The sequence below is a fragment of the Mastigoproctus giganteus genome, chromosome 7 (genome assembly GCF_048544385.1).
Source record: "Mastigoproctus giganteus isolate SK-2022 chromosome 7, ASM4854438v1, whole genome shotgun sequence".
Lineage (NCBI taxonomy): Eukaryota > Metazoa > Arthropoda > Arachnida > Uropygi > Thelyphonidae > Mastigoproctus > Mastigoproctus giganteus.
The window spans coordinates 211,862,789-211,889,471 of record NC_143581.1 but is presented as its reverse complement, the minus strand read 5'-3'; the positions used below and the strand labels follow the sequence as shown (position 1 = coordinate 211,889,471).

At 36.3% G+C, this 26,683-nt stretch overlaps 1 protein-coding gene across 1 annotated transcript in view; it reads left to right on the top strand.

The window, feature by feature from the left end:
* The window catches only part of LOC150083652 (aryl hydrocarbon receptor protein 1-like), a 282,715-nt gene extending 257,208 nt beyond the window's left edge, over positions 1 to 25,507 (top strand). The window contains exon 10 of the mRNA XM_090378555.1: positions 25,397 to 25,507. Coding sequence (XP_090234681.1) covers positions 25,397 to 25,507 — 111 coding nt within the window. The remainder of the gene's footprint in view (positions 1 to 25,396) is intronic.
* Positions 25,508 to 26,683: the final 1,176 nt, after the last annotated feature.

The window sequence follows — 26,683 nt, the reverse complement described above, 5'->3', positions numbered from 1 at the left end:
TTAGCTATTAAAAACATTTTTTTAACAGATTAAACATCCTTATAACTCAGATTATAACAGTGTCCCTGTATCAGACTCCAAATAATTTTTTTTTTATCTTTACCACAGTAAAGATAAAAAAAATTTTTATCTTTACCACATCAATGCCAAACAATATATCGTGATGGTCATTACATGCAAATAGCCATACAATGGCATTACATAAAATTAATGCAATAGCATTACATCACCAAACATTATTACAGTTGCATTACATTAGGGAAAAAATCATCAAACAGCAAGTATTCCAAGAAAGTCAGGTATGATTTTGGATGTCATAATGATTAAAGTTATTGGGCATCCTTGGAGTTGATTATCTGTCCCTGGAAATTAATTGTGCCCAGAATATCCCCAATGTTTAGAATATATCACTGGAAGTCAACTCACAAGAACCAATGGCATATCCAGGTATCATCGTAAGTAGGGGCATGGCAACCATGTTTTTTGGGTTTTTTTTTTTTTTTACAGAACACCTCCTGCATTCATTTTCTTTAATTTAGAATTTTTAGTTAATGGAGGGTACGTGTATAGTGGGGCCTGCCTCCTCGTGGCATGGATGGGTACTGGGAAGCAGACTTCCTGGTGATCGCTGCTTCCTTGTAGCAAAGCAGCCAGAAACAGCTAAACAACACACACTACACAAACATAACACTACACTCATTTCTGGTCATCGTCTTGTATATCATCACAGAGAACCATGGCAGAGATAAACTAACGTTTAGGGGCCGCCTTGCGTAAGACACAACACATGTCCACATATGCCCCCTCTGCCCACCCCTGAATATGCCTGACAAGAACTGCATATTATCACATACTTATGATAGCTCTCTTTTTAAGTCAATCTATATAATAATTTGCTTATGTTCCTCCGTTTGGAATGCCCTCTGAACTTGGAAAAACAAAGACTAAACAAACTTTAAACCCTGTTCATTTTGGAATAGGTTTTATTTAGTTGTAAAATTAAGGGAAAAAAAAATTCCGACCGATTTTCAAATTGCAAGAATTGATTTAGCTCCCAGCGAAACTAACTTGCCGTTTACTTTGAAGAGAAGACAGTTTGTTAGCTTTTTGACATCACATCAACAAATCTCGGGATCAAACTTTCAACAAAGTTGGCGTTTTTGCTCGTGGAAAACTTTACATAGCATTTTCCAGGTCCACATAATTTTTGTACAATAATTTTAATTTTTTTAAAGGGCGATACAGTCATACATGTAAAAATTGATCAAATAGCATTTTTTTTTACCGGAGTCCGTTCCACTGACACCTTAGCTAACCAGGGCGCCTAGGGAAAGGTTTTTGTAATTACTTCAACATTAATCTTTATTTCTTCTCTGAAACAGTTTTGGCGATATATTCGCCATGGGTATTCCAGTGTCTGGAAATAGTCAATGACAGCACATTTCTTTACCACTGATATATCTCATTAATGTGAATGTTAATGTTACTGGCATAACTGGGGTGTGGAAATTGTGAACTTGGCCATAGTGCACAAGGAGGTAAGAAAAATGCTTATAATAACTGAATTTATGATTTATTTATGACTGCGATTTTAATTATATAAATGAATTATTATAAAAGCCTGTGCCTTTTATATATAAGCTACAGACTTTAAGGTAAAAATTTTATTATTTTACAATTAATTAAATTTATGTCATTTATTATTTTATAATTAATATTATACTAAAACAATAATTTCATTGATTACTTAATTAATTAAGTTCAAATTTCGTTTATTTGATCATTATTTAATTCTGTTCCCGTGAAACTCCATATGCTAAAGTCGTTTTGTACCTGGACAAGGTTACCTGTTTTTTTTTTTTAACCCATTTTAAAGGGTAATAAAAAGTGGTAACTGTAATATTGATAAAACTAAAAAGGTTAGCGAATGGACAGAAATATTGTTCAGTGGGCTTTAAAATAATGATAATTCGTTTGAATAAAATACGTGCTCATTTTTGCTTTATTCGCTACTCTAATTTTCTCAGCAAAAGTATTATGGTAAACTGTTAAACTGACCTGAGATATAAATGACTATATCAGCATTCATCACTGTAAAATGAAAAATAACGTAACTTATTAATTAACTAATTTCAAAGGAAAAAAAAAAAACTTTTGCACGAAGATAACTAAGAAAACTTCAAACTAAAGCCTTCCACTTCGCAAACATTACACTCTTACATCGTAAGATCGAGCAGACGATGACGGTTTATCATGCGTCTGCTAATAATGCAGCGCCGTCTCTCAAAATTTAAATAATTAAATGAGAAAATGGAAAAGCATTTTTATCACGAGTAAACCAAAAGATAACGACTTTAGAACTGTAACTCCAAATGCAGAACGTTTTACACAAACGTTATTTCAGTGATTATTTTTATTATTATTATTATTAGCTATATGGTGCAAGGAAGTCCGAAGCTTATGCTGCACCAGCCAAAAAAAAAAAAAAGAAAAAAAAATTCTGAATTACCCTGAGAGAGAGAGAGAGAGAAAACAAGAGTCAGAAGTAGAAGGGAATCATCAAGAAAGAGAAGAATGATGATATCTAGCTCAGGACCCTGGGTGTGCCAAGCTCACTCACCAGATGTGAGTCCCTGACATCAATAGTTATTGAAAAACTGTGCTAGTAAAGTAATGTGAAAAATAAACAACAGGTCGTTTAACAAAAATGACTGCTCAAAAACATTGATCAATTTTTGTACCCAGGGTCATGTTATGATGGAAGCCAAGGTAGGACAGTGTCCAGATGTCTATTTTAGTATACAGGCCTCCAGACCTGTATACTAAAATAGACCGCTGGACACTCAAAAGGATTGTAGCCTGACAACATAAAACTACGGCCTCAAAAATAACCGCAGAACTTAATGTCAGTCTGAGAAATCCAACTTCTAGCAAAACAGTTCAGCAAGAACTTCATGCAGCTGAAATTTATGCCAGAGCCGCTATTGCCAAGCCACTCGTTACTGATGGTAATAAAAGAAGAGACGCAATGGTGTGAAGAGTACATAAACTGGACATGTGATGATTAGAAACGTCATATTTTCAGATGAATCATCATTCACATTTTTTTCAACATCGGGGAGAGTTTACGTCTGGCGAGTTACAATGGAAGCACATCATCCTGACTGACTTGTTCCAACCGTCGAAATGGAAGAGGGTCAATAGTAGTTTCGGCAGCAATATCTTGGTATTATTTAAGTCCTGTCATCACCCTGAACTAGCGAATTACTGCCACTGATTACCTTAATATTCTGAGTGACCAGGTTCATCCGTGGTGCAAACATTGTTTCCCACAAACGATGCTATGTTTCAAGATGACAATGCTCCAAGGCAGATATGTCTGGTCTTAGTCTGAGAGTATGAAACGGAGACTAAGCATCTCCCATGGCCTACACGAGCACCAGACTTAAATGTTATTGTTTAAGCGAGGAGACCTGAGATTTCATCAAGCGTTTAAGGCGGTAAATGGATTGAGTAAAAGAAATGCTGATGGCATCCTTACTCGTTCTGCTGGGAATCATTGGGGTACAAGTAAACACATGGGTTGTGTTAGGGTAGCTAAGAAAAAGAACAGGTGCATGTATACTTGTGTGTACACCAATGCTAGGAGTTTAGTAAATAAATTTGATGAATTTGAGGTATTGCTCAAAACATCAAAGGCAGATATTGTGGGGATTTCAGAGACGTGGTGTCACACAGATATAAGAAATGCAGAACTGGAATTTGGGGAGTACAATGTCTACAGAAAGGATAGACAGGATAGGAAGGGAGGAGGGGTTATGCTATTAGTTAAAAAACACACAAAATCCAAGGAAGTGAAGCCAGTCGACATCGCTGGACAGTGCAGTGTCGAGTCAGTTTGGTGTGACATAAGCATTGGGAGATCAAAATTGAGAGTAGGAGTGTGCTATAGGCCTAATGACTCTGATGAGTATAATAAGAAACTGTTCGGAGAAATAGAGTGGGCCAGTAAATCAGAGAGTCTTATAATGGGGGATTTTAATTTCCCAGATATTGACTGGAATTTGGGGGCTGGTCACTCACACAGTAGCAAGGCTTTTGTGGATTTATTGGATGATTGTTTTCTACATCAGCATGTTCGGGAGGCAACTAGAGGGAGTAATACTCTTGATTTGATTATCAGTAGTGATTCTTCATGCATTAAGAATCTGCAGATAAATGAACCACTTGGTGGCAGTGATCACAGTGTGCTGAAGTGGGAGTTACTCAAAGAGGTAACTACCATTAGGGGTAAAGGGAAGGGGTATTGCTTTCGTAAAGGCGACTACAATGGACTGAGACAGTATTTAAATTCTATACAGTGGGATCAACTGATGATATTGCCAACAGCAAATTCAAAATGGGAAGCATTCAAAGAACTTATTGTGGAAGCTACTAGGCTTTACATACCAACTAAGAAATATTGTTCAAGGTTTAGGCCTAAATGGTTGTCAGATGAACTAATGAGGCATATGGCAGAGAAGAAAAATGCATGGGATACATACAAATTAACACGTGACACGGATGCCTATGATAGATACAAGTTGATCTGTAACCAAGTTACAAAGGAGGTTAGGCAGGCGAAGGCAGATTACGAGAGATCCTTGGCAAGGGATGCGAAGAAAAACAGCAAAGAGTTCTTTACTTATGTAAACTCTAGAAGGAAGGGGATGAATCAGATTGGTCCACTTGAGATCGATGGGTCAACTGTTGATGACCCTGCTCGGGTAGCTAACAAACTAAATGAATATTTTGCATCGACATTCACACATGAGGAGTTATTCAGCGAGGGGAATGCCAGAGGTGTATTCAACTCTAGCAGTAAGCTAGAGAATCTTGTAATAACTGAGAGCAAAGTGGAGGAGAAATTGTTGAAGATAAACACAAGAAAGGCACCTGGGGTGGATGGGATCTATCCAGTTATATTAAAGGAGGCAGCAAAGGAGGTAAGCAAACCCTTAGCCATAATTATGAGAGCTTCCTTGGACTCAGGGGAGGTACCCATTGACTGGAGATGTGCAAATGTGACCCCAATTCACAAAGGGGGATCAAAGGCTGACACAAGTAATTATAGACCTGTGAGTTTAACTTCTGTTCCCGGAAAATTAATGGAGGCACTGGTGAAAGAAGCACTGCAGGATCATCTAGACAAGACTTCAGTTATAGCTAGGACACAGCATGGTTTTGTTAAGGGGAAGTCTTGCCTGACCAATTTGATTGGATACTATGATGCAGTCACAAAAGAACTGGATGCAGGGAATAACTTTGATATTATATACTTGGATCTTAGAAAGGCTTTTGATACTGTTGCACATGGAAGACTGCTGCACAAATTGGAGCAGTGTGGCATTGGAGGCAAGTTGCTGCTATGGATAAAGGGGTGGTTGAGGGGGAGAAGACAGAGAGTGGTAATCAATGGACACTGCTCATCGTGGACTAATGTTATTAGTGGAGTCCCTCAGGGTTCAGTATTGGGGCCTTTATTGTTTTCTGTATTTATAAATGATATTGATGATGGTATATCAGGCTTAATGTCCAAGTTTGCAGACGATACGAAGGTTGGCAGGGTTGTCAAGGACACTACTGACACTATGCTGCTGCAACAGGATTTGGAAAGGTTGAGCAGATGGGCTTCGAGGTGGCAAATGAAGTTTAACATTGACAAATGTAAAGTACTACATATGGGAAACAGCAACCCCAGAGCAACGTATCAACTCTGTGGTACTACACTGACAGTGGTAGAGAATGAAAGGGACCTGGGGGTGGTGGTGCAGGCAGATATGAAGTTCTCTGAGCAGTGCAGACGAGCTGCAAGAGTAGCTCATGGTGTATTGTCAATGATATATAGGAATTTTTCTAGCAGGGATAAGGAGGTGATTATTCCCTTGTATAAGGCAATGGTCAGGCCACACCTAGAGTACTGTATACAGGCCTGGAGGCCTCATTTCAGGAAGGATGTAGAGCTGCTGGAACGAGTACAGAGAAGGGCAACTAGATTGGTGAATGGGACAAAGGGGTTCTCTTACGAAGAAAGGCTTAAGTTTTGCAAATTACAGTGTCTGGAAACTAGGCACCAGCGGGGTGATCTGATAGAGGTGTACAAAGCCTTGAATGGTTTGAGCATGCTCAATGCTGATGGGATTCTTCCTCTAGCTCAGAAAAATCACCTGAGAGGGCATAAATTCAAATTGAGGAAAGACAGATGTAGGATAGATGTGCGGAAATTTGCCTTTAGCCAGCGGGTGGTTGGTGGGTGGAACAGACTTCCATCCCTTGTCGTGGAAGTTGATAGCCTAAATAAGTTTAAGGCTCAGCTGGACAGGTATTTCGAACGAACAGAGGGGTGAAGTGGAAGTGGTTATTTTTATTTATTTATGTTACTTTTTTTTTTTTTTTTTTTTTTTGGCTGATGCTGCATAAGCTTGCTTTCTTGCATCAAATGCCTCTACTAATGCTAATGCTAATGCTAATGCTAATGCTACACATGAGGAGACATAACATTAAATTGAAAAAGATGGTTGAATGAATATCCGAAAATTTGCTTTCAGCCACAGAGTAACTGATTGTTCGAACAAACTACATCTGTCATTTTTAAAGTGCGTAGTTTGAATAAATTTAAGGAACGATTAGACAAATTATTAGAGGGAATAAAAAGATGGAGTAGGGTAGTTTCCCCACCCCCCCAATTCTGGAGAGAGCTTGCTTCCTTACGTCATTTCTTACTACTACTACTACTAATAGGACGTTCTCCTGTAGTTGGACTGTGGCAAAATGTATAGTATTGTTAGGCTCTTTTCATATATTACAGGGTTTGGTGATGCGCTCCTTACTGTTTTTAAGATTTATTAATGATACGATGTAAGTAATTCAAGGTTGGCGTTTAACTTTGTTCAAAATACAAATGTGAGCAGACTGGTTAATCAGGCTACAACTACACTGCTAGAGAAAGCCAACACAAAATGTTTTTCATGAATATTTTATTGTGAACAGTGTCGCCGAAGGCGAATATTTGATATAATATGCATCCAGGCATGCAAATTCTAAGTAACTAATAGAAATTATTCTTTACACAGCCGCACATTATGCAAATTATTCATGCCTAAAAAAACGCGGTTGCGACCACATCACTCCCTTTTGCTTTTTGACTTGCTCAGTGGGATAGCCACATCTCCGGTACTCAGGATAGCAAGCCATCCTGAGTACTGGAGATGTGGCTATAGATGATTCTTTGAAATGGCGAATCGTTGGACTACTTGAAGTTGAGCAGTCGCAAGCGGAGGTGGCATGTTGGCTTAATGTGTCTCGCAGTGTAGTCTGGGCACTATGAAAGTAGGTTCAGGAGATAGAAACCAATACAAGGAGAGCTGGCCAAGGTCGCCCGAGCACTACGCCAACCAGAACAGACCACTATCTGGTTGTAACAGCAAAGAGGAACCCTACGATGTTCTGTCACTGTCTGTTGTTGTTGCTGCGGCCGCAGGCAAAAACATTCCAACTGCCAACTGGACTGTGTCAAGAAGCATCAATTCAAGTGGATTCTATACAAGGAAGCCAATGGTTTGTATCACATTAACGGCAGCTTCACTGGTAACACAATGCTATTGTCACCATGCTCCCCACACCAGGTGGGAAAGGCCCGGGTTCGGATCCTATCGATGATGCGAGAAACTTTTATGGGCTTTATTATTATTATTATTATTATTATTAGCCATATGGTGCAAGGAAGCCTGAGGCTTATGCTGCACCAGGCAAAAAAAAAATCTGAATTACCCTGAGAGAGAGAGAGAAGTAGAAGGGAATCATCAAGAAAGAGAGGAATGATGATATCCAGCTCAGGACCCTGGGTGCGTCAAGCCCATACTCACCAGATGTGAGCCCCTGGTGGTATTTTATTCACTCAATGGCTGAGTTAGTCATTCTCAGGTGTAGATAGCAACGTCTTTTACCCTAAAAAAACTGGGGGTTTTCGTCCAGCAAAGCAGGCAAATTGACCGGAGAACACACTCAATTTACGGACACGATACCCTCGGGTAGTTTAAAGTTACTTCCCAGCTGCCCTAAAATAATAGTTTAGTTTTTTTTTTTATCCCATTAATCCCAAACCGCTGCAGAGCTCATTGAAACTGTTGCCAAGAACATATTACTTGGAGTCCTGACAAATGGGGTACAGTTCTGTCCTCTGATAAGTTCTGTTTTAGCCTACAGCCTAGACATTATTTCATCTGGAGGCAATGAGAAATGTGGTACCATCCCTCCAACATCAGAGAAAGGGCCATTTACAGTGGAGATGGTGTTTTCATGTGGTGTGGAATAATGATTAAAGGCTGCATCACTGCATGTTTTTGATAGGGGGTACTGTAACTACGCAGAGGTACCGAGAACAGATCATCGAATGCTGTTGTTGGATTTTAAGGAGCATCAGTGACTAAGGCCATATTGCTCCATGTATATTGTCGGCAAATTGTGTTTGCTGAATTCGATTTTCTGTTTGCTGATTAAAAATCTGAGTTTCCAGGAGAAAAACCATCCTACCCTCACTGAGACCAACTAACTCAGCCATGTTGTGAAAAAGGCCCACAAAATCCCTCCTTTCATCAATGGGACTCGAACTCAGATATTTTCCACCCAGTGTGGGAGGACAGTGAACCTACCAACAGAGCTACTCACAAGGCCCTCAAACCCTATGTGACTTTTTAGGGGTGGTGTTTGCTCAGATCTTTTTATGCATGGCAACCCCACTGCACATAAAGCTCAAGCGGTGGAGCAATATCTTGAAACTGAAGATATCCAATGACTGCAGTGGCCAGCACAATCACCAGCTTAAATCCGATTGAACATGTGTGGGACACCCTTGGGAATCGCATTGCATACCGACAGACAACTCCTCGGTTACTTGGTGAGCTAAGGTCTATACTGGTTGAAAAATGTAATTTGTTGCCACAGAATATTATGGACATCCTTATATTGAGCATGGTTCACCACTGTCAGACCTGTTTAGCCATTGGAGGGGTCTGTCTAGCCACTGTTTAGCCATATGACATACTGATGTTATGTGGCCATATTTTCGAGCATCTTGTATTGACTGCTATAATGTAACTGTTTTGGTAATTCTTATACAATCTCTAAAATGTCCCTTATACCTGTACGAAGTTTTTTGCTGCCTTCTCATTTCATCGTTATTCTATGGTACACAACCATACCAAATTTTGTCCCACTTCATCACAAGTTGTATGAGTTACACCACATTTTCTGTGTGTTCTGTTAATTTTGTGTGTAGATTATGAAGGAAGGTGAAGTGGAAAATGGCAAAAAGAGGTTTAACATTAATAAATGCAAGTTACTACACTTTGGTAATAGCAATTCTAGACAGGGCTTTGGGCATTATTACAGAGTAATGTGGAAAAACAATGTGCAGGGCTGGTGATTTGAATTTACAGCAAATTTTTAAACAAAATAATAATAGTTTACATAATCATAGGAATAAGGACATCAGTTATAATTTAATCATAAAAGTAAACAGTAAATTTTCAAGGCATAAGATGCCTTGCAAATGTACTGTTTTCATTTATAAGTTATAGCTATTATAGCATTTATATTATTATAGGATGAATAGTAATAGTTTAGTATTTAGTATTCATCCTGCCAAGGCTGTCCTTATGGTTAGCATGAGAATAAAAATGTAATATATACATAGAAAACTTTTGTATGTTTTCTCTGTATTTTATTATTTTGTAACTAACCACATAGGTACAGAGTTCTAAGTAAAATAAACTTGATGAGAATTTGTTTATCCCATCTCATTGAAATAAGCCCTTGTAGATAGCAGTTGGTAGAATCGCCTTCCTCCCCACCAGTGCCAGATTAAGGCATGGGCTAGCAGGACCGTTGCCCTGAGTTCGAGTCAGGTAAAAAACCATGCACCTGTGGCTTTTCCCCCCCAAAGGCAATGGGGGAAAAAGTACTATCTTTTTTTCCCCATGAGAGTACTAACTCTCAGTACTATCTTTAATTTAAGGTAAACAAATTAAAATCTGGAAGGAAAATACTTTCACATGACAAACATGAAGCAGGTACTGCAGCTTACTCTGAAATGGAAGGCATTTGTCAATATACAAAATTACTTCACAATGAGTGTCCACACTGGAGCTCCAAAAAAAAAAAAAAAAATACAGTGCACATTAACATTAGTAGAGGCATACGATGCAAGAAAGCAAGCTTATGCAGCATCAGCCAAAAAAAAACCTCCCATTTCACCCCATTTGTTCCAAATGCCTATCCAGCTCAGCCTTAAATTTATTTAGGCTATCAACTTCCACAACAAAAGATGGAAGTCTGTTCCACCAATCAACTATTCACTGGCTAAAGGCAAATTTACGCACATCTATTCTACAACTGTCTTTCCTCAATTTGAATCTGTGTCCCCTCAGGTTCTTAATCTGAACAAGAGGAAGAATCCCATCAGCATTCAACTTGCTCAGGCCATTTAAGGCCTTATACACCTCAATCAGATCACCTCGCAGGTGCCTATTCTCCAGGCGCTGAAATTTGCAGAACTTAAGCCTTTCTTCATAAGAGCACCCCCTTTGTTCCCCTCACCAATCTTGTTGCCTTTCTTTGTACTCATTCTAGCAACTATACATCCTTCCTAATATGAGGCCTCCAGACCTGTACACGGTACTCTAGGTGTGGCCTGACCATTGCCTTGTATAATGGGATAATCACATCCCTGTCCCTGCTAGCAAAATTCCTATATATCATTGACAAGACTCCATAACCTGCCCTGGCAGCCCATCTGCACTGCTCAGCAAACTTTATATTTGACTGCACAATTATCCTCAGGTCTTTTTCACTTTCCACTTCCCTGAATGTAGTACCACACAGTTGGTAGGTTTCTCTTCGGTTATTGCTACCCATATGTGACGCATTGTAAAAAAAAAAAAAAACCAAAAAAAAAAAAAAAAATTACAAAATCAGATATTAGTGCTATATCACAAATAAGTAGTGAGTTTAAACTTTTTTTTTCCCATAATGAGTGACTGAAGTAAATGCATGCACAGAGGCCAATGGTATGGATTATAATGCCGTTTCTTCTTTAATTAATTTAATATAACCATAATTTAATCAAAAGATTTCATCAAAAAGTTTGAAGAATATAACAAAAATTAATTTTATTGTGTTAATTATTTACATTGTTAATATTTTTCAATATAATTTTCCTTTGCAATCACACTTGTTCAAAACATTTTTGGTTTTGTGAATGCTTAAAAATTTTGATTGAACCAAAAATTGATTGGATTTCTTGAAGTGACTCAAATTGTTTTTCTTTTATCTGTTTATTTCTGGGAATAGCCAAATGAGAAAAACAATATGGGTGAGGCACTGCAGGAATCTTTCTGTTAGTCAAATTGCCGAATTTCATCATTTTCAGTACAAGTGACAAATAAGAAAAACAAGTGTTGATTCAGAGCAGCTTTCTGCTAGACTAGCATAGAACATCAAATTAAACCTTGGTGTGTGCATGCTCAAAAGATATTGTTGCAAGCCCCATTCACAATTTTTTATCTACTGCTAATGTGTTTAAATTTTATATGATCATTCATCAAACTTTATGATCAAACCTTGTGTATATCTATCTATCTATCTATATATATATATATCAATATAAACAGATGAGGAGGAGAAGATTTGTGCAAACATGAAACAGTGGACTACCAAAATTTGCACCTCTAATCTGTGGCATAGCCACCATGTAGGTAGGCAAGGCAATTGCCTCCGTGCCCGGGCCCTTTAGGAGCCCGGTGTCTTTGGCTGTCTCCTGTTTTTGCAATTTTCATTAATTAAGTAGGGACCTGAACATGTTCTTTGCCTCCAGCCCCGAAAAAGGGTAGCTACGCTACTGCCTCTAATCTATAATTTATCACATGCATCCCCATTAGGGAAGATGGTTTTTCTTCAGAATTTTGGCAAATGCCACTTTATAGCAAAAGTCTGTATTAAAATAATTGCTAGATATATCACATTTAACAAAGTTCAAGATGAAATATTTCCAGTTGGTTGATTGGATTGAATAGCACTTTACGCCACTCACAGGACTAAGTGGCTGGTAATGGACAGTAAAACATCAAATTTTCAGTAGTTGTTGTTGGTTTAGCGATTTATTAGGGGCATCGGCAACTATGGCCATAGTGCGCAAAATTTTCAGTAACCATGTTGCCAAAGTTGACAAATTTTGCTGTTCTTAATTTAGAATCACAAGAGAGAGGATAGTTAGTTCCATTTATTACATAAGGAAATGGCAGTATTGGTGATGCATATCCCCCTTCCCCCACTAAATAACTTTGCTGTTTGAGTTCCTCAACTACTGCGGATTTTTAAGAAATTCCAGTACCCTACATGAAGCCTGAAAAAAACATGATAATTCCACATCATCCTATCCATTATTTGAGGAAAGTGCTGATTCAAAAATACCTAAACATCACAGTGGTAATGCAGGGTGCATCTTGTTGGAAAGAAATATTTTCATCATTATTATTAGCTATATAGTGCAAGGAAGCCTGAAGCTTATGTTGCACCAGCCAAAAAAAATTTCTGAGAGAGAGAGAGAGAGAAATCATCAAGGAAGAGAAGAATGATGATATCCAGCTCAGGACCCTGGATGTGCCAAGCCCATACTCACCAGATGTGAGCTTATGTTACTATGTGATCAAAGAAAAATGGTATGACAAGCTAAGGGAATTGATTCCAATCCCACTATAATACCTGGCAATCATTTGCTTCTTCAATGAGCAGTGAAAACTGGTGGTTGCCTAGAGCATAGTTCTGTTTACACATAGTTCTTTACGTTTATAGAGAACTGTATGTAAACTGATCACAGAATCTTTTTAACAATACTTGTAATTGCTGCTCTGACACCCATTCACAAAATTCCACCTGCATGATAATGGTAATTAATCAAAAGCAGAAGGTATACAATATTTTATAGAAAAAAGCAAAGATTATACAGCATATACCCTCCATTATGGCCCTGCTTATAATGCTTGTAAGAGTGTGGAATGTACCATTTGTAGGAAACATCCATTAGGATATACAGTAGACAATTTATTTATCCCTCACTGTGCAGACTTCTCTGAAGTTGAAAAGCACTTTGTATGCTGCATCACTTTCCACTGTTGCATTAGCAAATATTTTGTACAATACTTTCTGCAGTAAATTTGTCTCATAATTTTCTAACTGTTAGGTAAAGTAATAATTATTCATGCCTCATTATAAGTTACACTTAGAGTGTATTCTTGAATTTCTAGTATTTTAATAGTTTTTTTTTTCAATACTCAAAAGATAAATAACATCTATGTCCATCTTATATACATGTAAACTTTTACATATGACCACAATCTCATGTGTGACAGGTCCTAACATATGATGCTAAATTTCACCTTACAAACACATAAAAGTGTGTTAACATTTTTCTAAATCATTCCTGTAGATGGGATGGGCAATATTGCTGTAGCTTAATCACACATTTGGGGATAAGTGGTACTAATTTGTATGGGGAAGGACTTCAATCAACACAGAATTTGTATTTTCTGTTGATTATATCAGCCATTCAAATTAATGCATCACAGTAGGCTATGAAAGTTCTGTTGTATTGTCATAACTAACTTCATGTGTGAAGGTTTTAAAAATGCCTTTAAATGCACTATATACAATTATTTTATCTGTTTCACTTTGAAAAATGTTTTAAACATTATTTACTACCGTATAACCGAAATATGGTATCTCCTAAATTGTGAAAAAGTTGCCGATTTTCAAAAAAAAATTCATTTTGTTCCCAGCTGTATATTTATGGTATACATATCTGAATATGACATGCAGAAATTTCTGCATACACACTAACTACTGGATCATAGCTAGCAAGCAGATGCCTCAATAATATCACATTACTGTATATAACTGGAGTAAAGGAAGCTTCTATCATTTGGAGGTGGGGGGCATTATCATATTTAAATATTTTTTGAAAGAAATAATCTTACTTCCCCAATTTGCCTCTCTCCTCCTCCTCTTTGTGTGTAAACAATGCATTTCCCTTTTCTTCCTAGCATATAGCATATATGAAATTCTAGTAATACAAAATGTTTGATTAAATAAATAGTAAAAAAAATGTGCAATATTGTTCTGTTTTTTTTAAAGCAGATGCCATTATAGAACAATTAATAAGAGTAGAGTTTCACTAATGTTAGGAAGCCAGTATTAAGGAGTCAAACACAGTGCTAAGGAGTGCTGGCTTGTTTCAGGGTTGGCAGATTGACACCCTAGGAGCATGGAGAGCCTATCTATGTAAGTCCCCCCTCACTTGGCTAGGGATAAGTGTGATTTCATCACATTACTAAACAACTAACTTATCCAAATCTGCTGCAATACAAATATCCATCTTGGTAACAGTTTTATTTACTAATGTTCTAAAACTGGTGATAGTATGCATATGCTAATGTATGTGAATTTGCAAGTTTAAACTGAGCTGAATATTTGAATATGAAACACTTTTGAAGCCTATTTATTATCAATTTTTAATAATAGCACAGTTGTAAATCATCTTATGTAACCTACGATGGTATGTATAGCATTGCTTTGAATGCAGAAATTCTGGATAATCAAAACGGTTATTATGTTGATTGTATAATCAAACAAGGCCTATTTATTATGATAGAGATACTTACAACATTTAAACAACTAAGGCAAACAGAAACTGTATTATCCATTACTGTGACATCTACTAATCCACAGTTAACCACTATTGCATAAATTAAGTCAATTATTTATTATATACAGGTTGTCCTGAAAAATGCTGATACTTTGACATTTCTGTGAAGGAAAATTTAGCATCATTGTTGGGACTTGCATTTGAATACCCAGAGAAGACCTTAATATTAAATGTTCAATATGAGCACCACCAACCATGAATGATTTTAATATGCCACAAAGAGGTGTATATACCTCCTCATAGCTTATTGCACATATACAGAAATGGAGTATGTGTTGGCAAGCTGCTCTTTGATTTCTTCAATGTGTTATTATTTCCCTATATGCACTTTAGCTTTCATCACATCCTGCATGAAATTTAGCTCTCATCACAGCTCCTACCTTACCTTTGTGGTAAGGTGCAAAAGACCCATCTTGCTAGAAGACATGCATTCACTGTTGTATAATTCCTTAACAGAATAAAGCTATGATAGCTAAAAGTATTAGATGACCATCTGCATGGATGATTAAAGGAAACAGTCTGACTAGACTAAAGGAGCTGGTGCCAACTCATGATCAACAACAGGCACATCCATTATGTGATACATATTAACAGTAGCTCAAATACAGTAGAACTTCATATATCTGGCATCCTTGAGGACATAGCATGTTCTGAGGTTTTTGAAAATTCCAGTTTTTATTTTTAAGGTTATACACATAGGCTAAATAATCAGGGTAATTCATTATTTTATTTTTTATGAAAATCACAAACACAAAGGGTATTAGAAGCTGTAGTACTATGCATGGGTTGAAATAGTAGTAGTAATGTGGTAGCAGTAGCAAATGATGTAAAAAGGCAAGCTTATATAGCATCAACCAAAAAAAAAACCCCTACACATTTCACCCATCCATACCCTCTAAGAATTTGTCTAGTTCTTCCATGAATTTATTTAAACCATCCACTTCCACAACAACAGATGGAAGCCTGTTCCAACAATTAACCACCTGCTGGCTGAAGGTAAACTCAAGCTTCCACACATCTATTGTGCAACCATCTCTCCTCAACTGGATTTTATACCCCCTCATGTGTGCAGTCTCAGCAAAAGGAAGAATGTCATTAACATTCAGCTTAATCAATCCATTCAAGGCCTTAAATGCCTCAATCAGATCACCCCACAGGTGCTTAGTTTCCAGATCTGGAGATTAGACACCTGCAGGTGATCTGATTGGGATGTTTGCAGAACCAAAGCCTTTCTAGATAAGAGCATACTTTTGTTCCCTTCACCAATCTGGATGCCCTTATCTGCAACTGTTCCAGCAGATGTACATCCTTCCTAAAGTGAGCCCTCCAGACATGTATACAATACTCAAGGTGTGGCCTAACCATAGCCTTGTACAAAGGGATAATCATCTCCTTATCCCTGCTAACAAAAATCCCATGAGCTGTATTAGACTTGAATTTCCATAGACTGTAATTTTCTGGAAAAAATGGCAAGGAAGGTTACTCCAGGGAACAGAAGTGGAGGTTTAAATGGGAAAAGTTGGTTCCGTGAGTTTGAAGTTGCAGAGTGAATGGATGCTGACTGGTTGCAACATGTGTTCAGACTGGTTTGGAAGAGAATATTGGAGAAAAGGCTTCGCTACAACTGGTAAACATAAAAAGTTTATTACAACAAAATAGGCTACATTAAAAATAAAGACAAATTAAAAACATTGAAATATAAAATTAAATTAAAAGCTATAAAATCAAGCAGACAAGACAAAGAGCCTCTTTGTTAACTTACTGAAACCTACAACAGCAGGTAAACTATAATACAAGGAGGTAGTCTAGCGTGTTCATATAAATACCCAGCTGTGAACCGTGCTTGGCAAAGGAAAGAAATAATAGATCAGCTTATAATTCTTGCCATCTCTCATGGTTAGAGGCTCTCCATATAGCTGTGGTGGGTTCCACATCAATCGCAATGCTGGAACTGGCATACATCCTATTAAAAAAGAGAGGACATTATGGAGGGCATTAATTTGATTTGATACTGTGGTTGCTTTTTCTGGATATCCCTGATATTTCTGTCATGCAGAAATATCAATCGCGAATGTGATTGGACAGTTCTCACCTCACCACAGGAAGAGTAAATACATATTTTTAATTTTCCCAGTTAGCCACATCCTCAGATTTGTGGTCAACACACTTTAATGTGTTGACCACAACATTTTAACTACACTAAGCAAAACACAGGGTTGAATGTGTTAACACTCCCCAACATTACTGCCATCTATGAGCAGATGCAAACATTATTATGTGCAGGTAATATAAGAGATCAGTGTAATATCTACTTCCCTGAATTGTAGTAAGATACTTACGGGTAAACACAAAAACCTGTAATGTATAAATTCCATGCGATGTGAAATTTTAAGAATTATTTTTGAGATTTACACATAAAAATTGAGTGCAAACAACTGATATATTATTTGAAGTAAAAGAACATGTTAGTCAATGTTATTGATGCATAATGCCTAAAACATAATGTTTAAAATTTGGCACCTGTGGTGCTTATTTAATTCTTTTAATGCTTTTTAATTCTACCAGCCTGTTTACCCACTGCTCTTGTATAGTTGACTGCTGTGAGGTATATAAAAAAAAAAAAAAAACATTCCCGGATTTTTTGAGGTTCTATTGTATAAATTTCGGTTTACACTAGACATCAGTTTAATAAGTTTAAACATCAGTGTAATAATAATTACACTGTTTAATGGTATGGATATGTAAATTTCATATGTATTAATATTATTCAGTAAAATGTTTCAAAATGATCTTTTATTTACAAAATATGCAAATAATTTTATTACTATTAGAATTAAAAACCTTAACATTAAAAAATTAACACTTGGGCAGAGTTTTTTTAAGACGTAGTTGTAATAATAGTAATGGAAAGTGATGCAAGAAAGCAAGCTTATATAGCATCAGCCAAAAAAAACCCTACACACTTTGCCGATTGATTCCAAGAATTTGTCTAGTTCTCCTCTGTATACAGGCATATGGCAATTCCAATAATGGCAGAATTGCCAATAATTCATTTCATTTAATGCTGGCCTATTTTAGGCAAATTCGGAAATGAAATTTTGATTTTCAATGATTATTTCAGGTCCAAACTCATTTTCTGGTTGCATAGCTTGCTACTGCTGCTATAGATCCATATGAAGCTCTAACGTGAATTTAAAAACCTGTCACCAAAGATATCAATATGTAAAATAAGCACAGTACCTTACCAACTGCATTCTGTAAATCATACTATAAGCCACAATGCCAAAAATAATTAACGACTTTGAAATTAAGTTCCTAAGTGATGAAATGTGGCATACCAGGGAAGGGTGACTATCATTAACCATTTTATAAAGAAATGGGAAGCACTGTTTTGCCAACTACACATCAGATTTACATTATCTAGAATTAAAGTTTGCTGATCCAACCAAACATGCTAAAAGTGTGTATCACCTAGGCCACTTTGTCTAATATTCATCAACAAAATTTCGTTAATGAATATCAGACATTCAAATTTGGAGACATTCATGTTGAGGAATGAGATTCAAACTCATACCTCCATGTTGCTCTTCCACTGCAAGTCCTCTGTGACAGTATAGCGCTTTACACTTGTCATTTGTTTGGAAAGGTCTGATTCAAAATCCTGTCATGTCAAAGAACAAAGGGAATTCTTAAAAGTTCCTTCAATTGAGGCTATAGTTAGCCAATACAAGAATGATTTGGGGGAGGGGGGAAGAATTAGCACAATGGGGTTTCACAAGTAATTATTCTGTTTTTTAAGTCCACAACATGCATATTGGCACATGAACCCACACTTTGTACAGACATAATACACAATTAAAAAAAGACCATATGAAGTAGCATACAACTGGAACAGGTGCACTAAAGCAGTCAATGTACATTTTTATCTAATAATAGACAGTATATACCTATAACTAATAAAAATGTAAGAAATTATATTCTTTCAGCTTTCTTAGTTGGGTCTCAACTATGTCCTACCTAGTCTTCTCTTCCTTCAGACCGTATGTCCTAATTTTTTTCTCCTGAGATCTGTCACTCTATTTAGAGTAAGTGCCAAGGTAATGAAAGCCACAAGGTGTCAGTGTATCATGTCCTTCAATTGTGTGTATTCTTAGGGAAGTTTGCTTGTAAGTGGGAATTAAAATCCAGATTTCACAAAAAAATAAATAAAAAATGGATTGGCTAACTACAGCTTTGGATGAGCATTATAATTACATTTAATCTGCAACATAAACCAACCTTCAATTTATTTTCAGGAATAAAGCATGCTAAGTTATGAAGAAATGCTATCATACGAGCTTAAAAAATATGTGAATTATGTCACTTATGTATTATTCATTTTATCTTCCCAGGTTTGATATGCTATTTCTAATATTCATATTACTCTACATAAAAAATTACAACTGCCAAAACTCCTAATTTTAAAATGAATAACATAAATAAAGTCAAATACCATTCTAATACTAAAGTAAAATAAATCATAACTTGCTATTTTGAACTACTTTTCTTTATTCCTGAAAATCTCCTTATATAAACTATGATTAAATATCATTTAACACAGTTGACAAATTATGCTATACATAATTTGTCAACCATTTTGTCTCTCAAAATGTATTATGAATACATATTTTGAATAAAATATATAGAAGCACCTCATTTAAAATCCAAAGAATGGTGAAATGCTGGACTGCAAAATTTTAATATAAAATAATGTATCACAATTCATAACAGTAAGCCTTTTTCTAGGAATTACCTGTTTTGGAGATAAGCTACAACAACAACAACCTCTTTAACAGACAAAACAACAAGGAGATTTTCAGGTTTTATATACAATGAAAAATGGCTGATCAGTGTTACCAAATGAATACATCAAAGTATTTTAGGGAAGAGTAATGACTTGATTAACACATTAGATTAAGGACATTGTGGTTTAATGTTTATGAATAAAAAAAAGAAGGGAGGGACTATACTCAATATGATCATTTAACATATGATTAGCAGGTATAGTAGAAAAACTGCTGTATATGCAGATCTTCTGGAATGTATAAAATAAAAGAATATAAAGACTCTCTCTCTCTTGCTTTATGTCACATAATAATTACATATTAGCTGTGTTTAGCTAAATGAGGAAGTGATTCAAGAAATAGAAGTTGTGATATTTCCTCTCAATTTGATAATGAAATAAAGGATATTTTAATTTACTCCAATAACATAAAATGGTTAAAATATGCTATTTTACTGCAGCACAGAGTAAATCTATTATATATCAGAATAGCACAGAGTAAATCTGTTATATATCAGAATTAGTATTAATAAAGATGATTGGCAACTGATGCTGTTTTTTATGAATAATTAGAAATAATTTGTTAAGTTCAATATTAGATTTGTATGTTTTTTGACTCTCCACATAAAAAGAGTGGGAAAATAGTTTATTTGCTCAACACAATTTTAATAACAATGTCATATTGTTGAGTGAAGAGACAAAAATTTAATACACTATCATGTCATAATTTCATAATAACGAAATCATAATTACATAATATTTCACATTATTTAATATCATTATTAAATTATTTGTTTTAATTGAGTTACTGTTTGAAATTAACTCTGTACTAATTTCATAAGCTATTAATATTGGGCAATTAAGAGTCAGTTTTTTTTTTAATGTTATATCTCTTATTTTTATTTTGTATCTAAACAGTTCAGAGTAGTAGTAGTAGTTATTGTAGTGGCATGTGATGCAAGAAAGCAAGTGTATGAGCTTATGCAGCATCAGCCTAAAAAAAAAAAAAAAATTTCACACAACTATTCCCTCTAAAAGTCCAGTTTGTCCAGTTCCTCCTTAAATTTATTTAACCTATCAACTTCCACAACGACAGTTGGAAGTTTGTTCCAGCAATTAACCACCTGCTGGCTAAAGGCAAATTTCCGCACATCTATTTTACATCTGCCTTTCCTTAATTTGAATTTATGCCCCCTTAGGTTCGTAATCTGAACAAGTGGAAGAATCCCATCAGAATTCAGCATGCTCAACCCATTCAAGGCCTTATACACCTCAATCAGATCACCGTACAGGTGCCTGGTCTCCAGCCACTGCAATTTGCAGAACTTAAGCCCCTCTTGGTAAGATGATCCCTTCATTCCCCTCACAAATCTTGTTGCCCTTCTCTGTACATGCTCAAGCAAATCTACATCCTTCCTAAAATGAGGCCTCCAGACCTGTACGCAGTACTCAAGGCGTGGCCTGACCATTGCCTTATACAGAGGGACAATCACCTCCTTTTCCCTGCTAGAAAAATTCCTGCAGATCATTGACAAAATCCCATGACCTGCCCTAGCAGCCTGTCTGCACTGCTCAGAAAACTTCATATCTGACTGCACAATTACTCATAGGTCTTTTTCATTTTCTACCACCTTAAGTGTAGTACCACACAGTTGGTACGTTTCTCTGGGGTTACTTCTGCCCATATGCAGTACTTCGCATTTGTCAAGGTTAAACTTCAGTTGCCACTTCTTAGCCCATCTGCCCAAATTTTCTAGATCCTGCTGCAGTAGCACACTGCCATTACTGTCATTAACAACCCTGCCAACCTTTGTATCATCTGCAAACTTCAGCACTAAGCCTGATATACCTTCATCAATATCATTGATAAATATACAAAACAATAGAGGACCCAACACCGAACCCTGTGGGACTCCACTAATAACATTAGTCCACGAAGAGCAGCACCCATTAATTACCACCCTCTGTCTTCTCCCACTCAACCATCCTTTTATCCATTATAGCAACTTACCCTTAATACCATTCTGCTCCAATTTGTACAGTAGTCTTCCATGCACAACACAGTGTCAAAAGCTTTCATGAAATTCAAGTACATAATATCAAAATAATTTTTTGCATCCAGTTCCTTTGTAACCACATCGTAATATCCAATCAAATTTGCCAGAGAAGACTTTCCCTTAACAAACCCATGCTGTGTCTGAATTATTGCTGCAGTCTTGTCTAGATGATCCTGCAATGCATCTTTAACCAGTGACTTCATTATTTTACCTGGAACAGAAGTTAAACTAACTGGTCTGTAATTACTTGTGTCACCCTTCGATCCCCCTTTGTGAATTGGGGATACATTTGCACATCGCCAATCCGTGGGGACCTCCCTTGAGTCCAAGAATGCTCTCATAATTATGGCTAAAGGTTTGCTTACTTCCTTTGCCACCTCCTTTAATATAACTTGATAGTCCCATCCACCCCAGGTGTCTTTCTTATGTTTAACTTCAACAATTTCTCCTCTACTTTGCTCTGTTATTACAAAATCATTAAGCACCCTGCTACAATTTGTTAACCTTCTGGCATTTTCAAACCTTAATAACTCCTCATGTGTGAATGTAGATGCAAAATACTCATTCAGTTTGTTCGCTATCTGAGCGGGATCATCAACAGTCGAACCATCAATGTCAAGTGAACCAATCAGATTCACCCCCTTCCTTTTAGATTTTATATAAGTAAAGAAATCATTACTGTTTTTCTTAGCATCCTTTGCCAAAGATTTCTCGTAATCTGCCTTCGCTTGCCTAACCTCCTTTGTGACTTGATTACAGACTAACTTATATCTGCCATAGGCTTCTGTGTCGCCTGATAATTTATATGCATCCCATGCATTTTTCTTCTCTGTCACGAGTCTCATTAGTTCATTTGATAAACATTTAGGCCTAAACCTTGAACAATATTTCTTAATAGGAATGAAACTTTTAGTAGCTTCCACGATTAATTCCTTGAATGCTTCCCACTTGCTGTTGAATTTGCTGTTGGTATCATCATCAGTTGATCCACTGTACAGAATTTAAAAACTGTCTCAGACCACTGTACTCACCTTTATGGAAGCAAAAACCCTTTCCTTTACCCATGATGGTAATTATATCTTTAAGTAAATCTCAATCAGTACACTGTGATCACTGCCACCTAGTGGTTCCTTTATCTGCAAATTCTTAATACACGAATGATCACTGCTGATAACCAGATCAAGAGTATTACCCTCTCTGGTTGCTTCTCGAACATGCTACTGCAGAAAACAATCATCCAATAAATACTCAAAATCTTACTAGTGTGCGAGTGACCAACCCACAAGTTCCAGTCGATATCTGGGAAGTTAAAATCCCCCATTATAAGACATTCTGATTTACTAGCCCACTATTTCTCTGTACAATTGTTAATTGTACTCATTTGAGTCATTAGGCCTATAACACACTCCTACTCTTATTTTTGCTTGCGTAGTGCTTATGTCACACCAAACTGACTCAACAGTGCACTGTTCATCTATATCAACTGGATGCACTTTTTTTGATTTTATGTTTTTCTTAATTAACAGCATAACACCTTCTCTCTTCCTATCCTGTCTATCCTTATCGTACACATTGTACTCCCCAAATTCCAATTCTGCATTCCTAATATCTGTGTGACACCATGTCTCTGATATCCCAACAATATCTGCCTTTGATGTCTTGACCAACACTTCAAATTCATCAAATTTATTTACTATACTTCTAGCATTGGTATACATGCACCTATTCTTATTCTTATTTACTCTAACACATCCCATATACCCATCTGTTTCACGATGACTGCCATCAGTCCCGGAAACCCCTAGCACCCCTCGCTCCAGGCCGCTGCTTATTCTAATAGAAGTAGTGCAAGAATCACCTTCACCTCTGACTGCAGCTGCTTTTAACCTTTTAGTCTGTGAATCCCCCCAAGCTAGCAGTTTTCCGACCCACCTAACACTGCCTCGATAGCATCAGCAAGTATCCTTGCACCCTTTCTATTCAAGTGTATCCCATCCCTGCAGAAGCAGTCTCTCCTGTTAACAAGTACAGACCATGCTGAAAAAAATTCTACCCCTTGAGCCTTGCACATTCCCTCCAGGGCCGAATTGATCGACAAGGCTCTCATCATATACTCCCTCCTGTCGTTTGTTTGTTATTTGGTTTTTAGGAGCATTAGCAACTAAGGCCATATTGCTCCGGGAATATGCGGTGGTCATTCCCTGACCTTTCCACATCCTCCGTATTTGGTCCCTCCTGTCATGTCTGAACAGAATTGCAGACACTTTCAAATTTAACCCTAACTCATGACTTTTTTGCAACATTGACCTGTACTTGTTAAGTAAATCTGCAGATCTCCTACTCTTAATGTCATTGGTGCCAACGTGTACAACAATATCACCTTTTGTGCCCTTAAAAGATGACATATGCTTTACAACGTCATCAACTTTTGCCCCTGGCAGATATCTTAATTCTGGTCCTATTACATCTATCCTTTTTACACAATATATTCACCGTCTCCCTGACAATACAGTCACCAACAATAACTAACTCCAAAAGACCAGCGCATTCTGCCTTGGAGATTGCCGCTGTGTTGCCTGATGCCCAGGAGCGAGCTCTGGCATTCAGTTGGGAAGCTGAGAGCTTGATGAGCCCCTCATATAAATTTATTCGAGGGCATCTACCCTACACCTCAAGCTCTCATAGACACCCATCAGAACGCTGAGTTGACGCCTAATTTCTAGACACTCTTTGCACCTGGCACACACAAAGACATCCTCCTTGGCTATATCATGTTCTGTTCCAGAGAGTTCGGCAAACATTTCACAAGTTGTACATTTTTTTAGGCTGTGATGCGTTGGAGAATCACTCCCCTCAGTTCTCCCTCGAGTCACAGCACTCCTGCCACTTTGTGCCCATTGCTTCGCTGCTCTAGTCTGGGGATGATATTTTAAATTAATCAGATCAATAAATTAAATTAATTAATTGTCAATACTACACTATTTAATAGAATCCTAAATGCAGTGATGCGTATTACGCTATATAATTTTATGTTAGAGCTACCTAGTTACCACAATTAAAAATTTGAATTCCCTACCACTCTATACAAAAACAATGGCTGTAAGATTCGAACGAAACAACAGTTTTACGTATATTAAATAGTAATCTACAAAAACCCTTTATCTACATTAAAAATAAAAATAACCAGCATAACTAGAACTATAAGACTATGTATAAAGTACAATATAAAATAACAATTAGGTAAATAAAATGGCAAACACGTCGCTTTTTTGGAGCATGTAATTCACAGCTGTAATTTTTAAAGAGAGTCAGCCCCCTCAGATATCAATCAGATGTCAAATATTAGTTCCCATTCTACCAATGAATAATGATATTATGCTAAACTTGTGCAGATATCGTTTCATTGAGTGTATTATAATAATTTATAACAGACTAATTGAAATAGGTAGTCCAAGCATATGATTAACTACTTCTAGAACTTGAAAAATAAGCCTTTCATCTGCAACATAATACACATTTCTTTGTCACATTTCTAAAGTAGAATGATTTTTAGCCAGAATTTTAGAATGTTTCGTAATAACCTCTAACCATAACAACTTCATTATGAATGTTTTAAATTTAAGTTTCAATTTCATCATACTTAAACATATTATAATCATGCAAAAACTTTGTAAATTCATGTTACATGACTAACCTTTTTTTTTTTTTTTATTTGTACAGTTGGACCCACTGGGCAGAACAGAGAATGGTCGGCCACCTTCTGTGAAACAAGAAGGAAACCCCTTACTCTCCATCTCTGAGGTGACCAACACTCTTCTAAATCATGATTAATTTTGTTTTCTAATTTTTAAATTCTCTGGATCCATCCAAAGCAGCCGTTATCTGCAGGCTACATTCTGTTGGAAATGGTACAGTGAACAGAAACAATGAATATACAGTGTATGCGTACTCTGATGATTTACTCATAAAGGTATAAAAAAAGCAAATAAAATAATCCAAATGGAGATTGGCAATTGACACCGGATAAACTTTTTACTGTGGACAATAACAAAGCAAAGAAATAAAAGATATCTTTCAATTTTCTTGGACAGAGGAAGAAGTGAAGAATGTGGTCACCTACTCTCCAGTGAAAATTTTGACATTTTTTTTCTTTTTTTATCCTGCTCTTTCTCTCTCTATTTCATAATGGTAAAATACAGGGTATTCAGAGACAATATCCAAAACAGAGACAAGACCTTGATGCACATAAATTAACACCTCATATTGCTAATGAATGAACAAATGAACATGTATAGGAAAAAAACACAATACTGGTTGTATATTAATGAGTGTGATTAATTAGTTATAAAACATAATTTAAAATTTTCTAGTATGAATCATGCTACTCCTTTCTTGTGATAGAAACAGTTTCACAAAAGAGTAAACATATCTATAAAGAAAAGATAAACAAAAAACAAACAAGAAAATGCTGTATCTTTGTTAATATATTATTTCAAGTTGCATTTCATGCGTGTTACACTGTATACACTTATTTGAAAAATTAAAACATTCATAACATCCTCAATTCATATTAAAAATTTAACACTAAATAAAAAAAAGAATTCTGCAACATTAATTATAGATTTCAATGCAGTAAAAAGCTGTTAGGGGTCAGAAAAATGAAAATTTTATCATTTACCTAAAGTATTTTGTTTACTTGTATAAAATCTAAGTAATATACCAAACTGGGTGAGGATGCTATGTGCATTTCTATTATGGGAATGAGAGCATGCAAGTTTTTTCTGATGTTGAAAAGAATCACTTTCAACACAAAAAAGAAAAACACAAAACCTTAATTCTCTCATTTATGGAAGATGCTAAACAAAGGTATCTTTAAATGGTTTCTTTAAAAAATTTTACTTTCAGAATATAATAAGAAAAATCTTTTGTACTTTGCTGCAGCTTCTAACTCATGAAAATGTTACTAGAATTCGACACTGTGTTTGGTAATTTCAAATTTTATCAAGC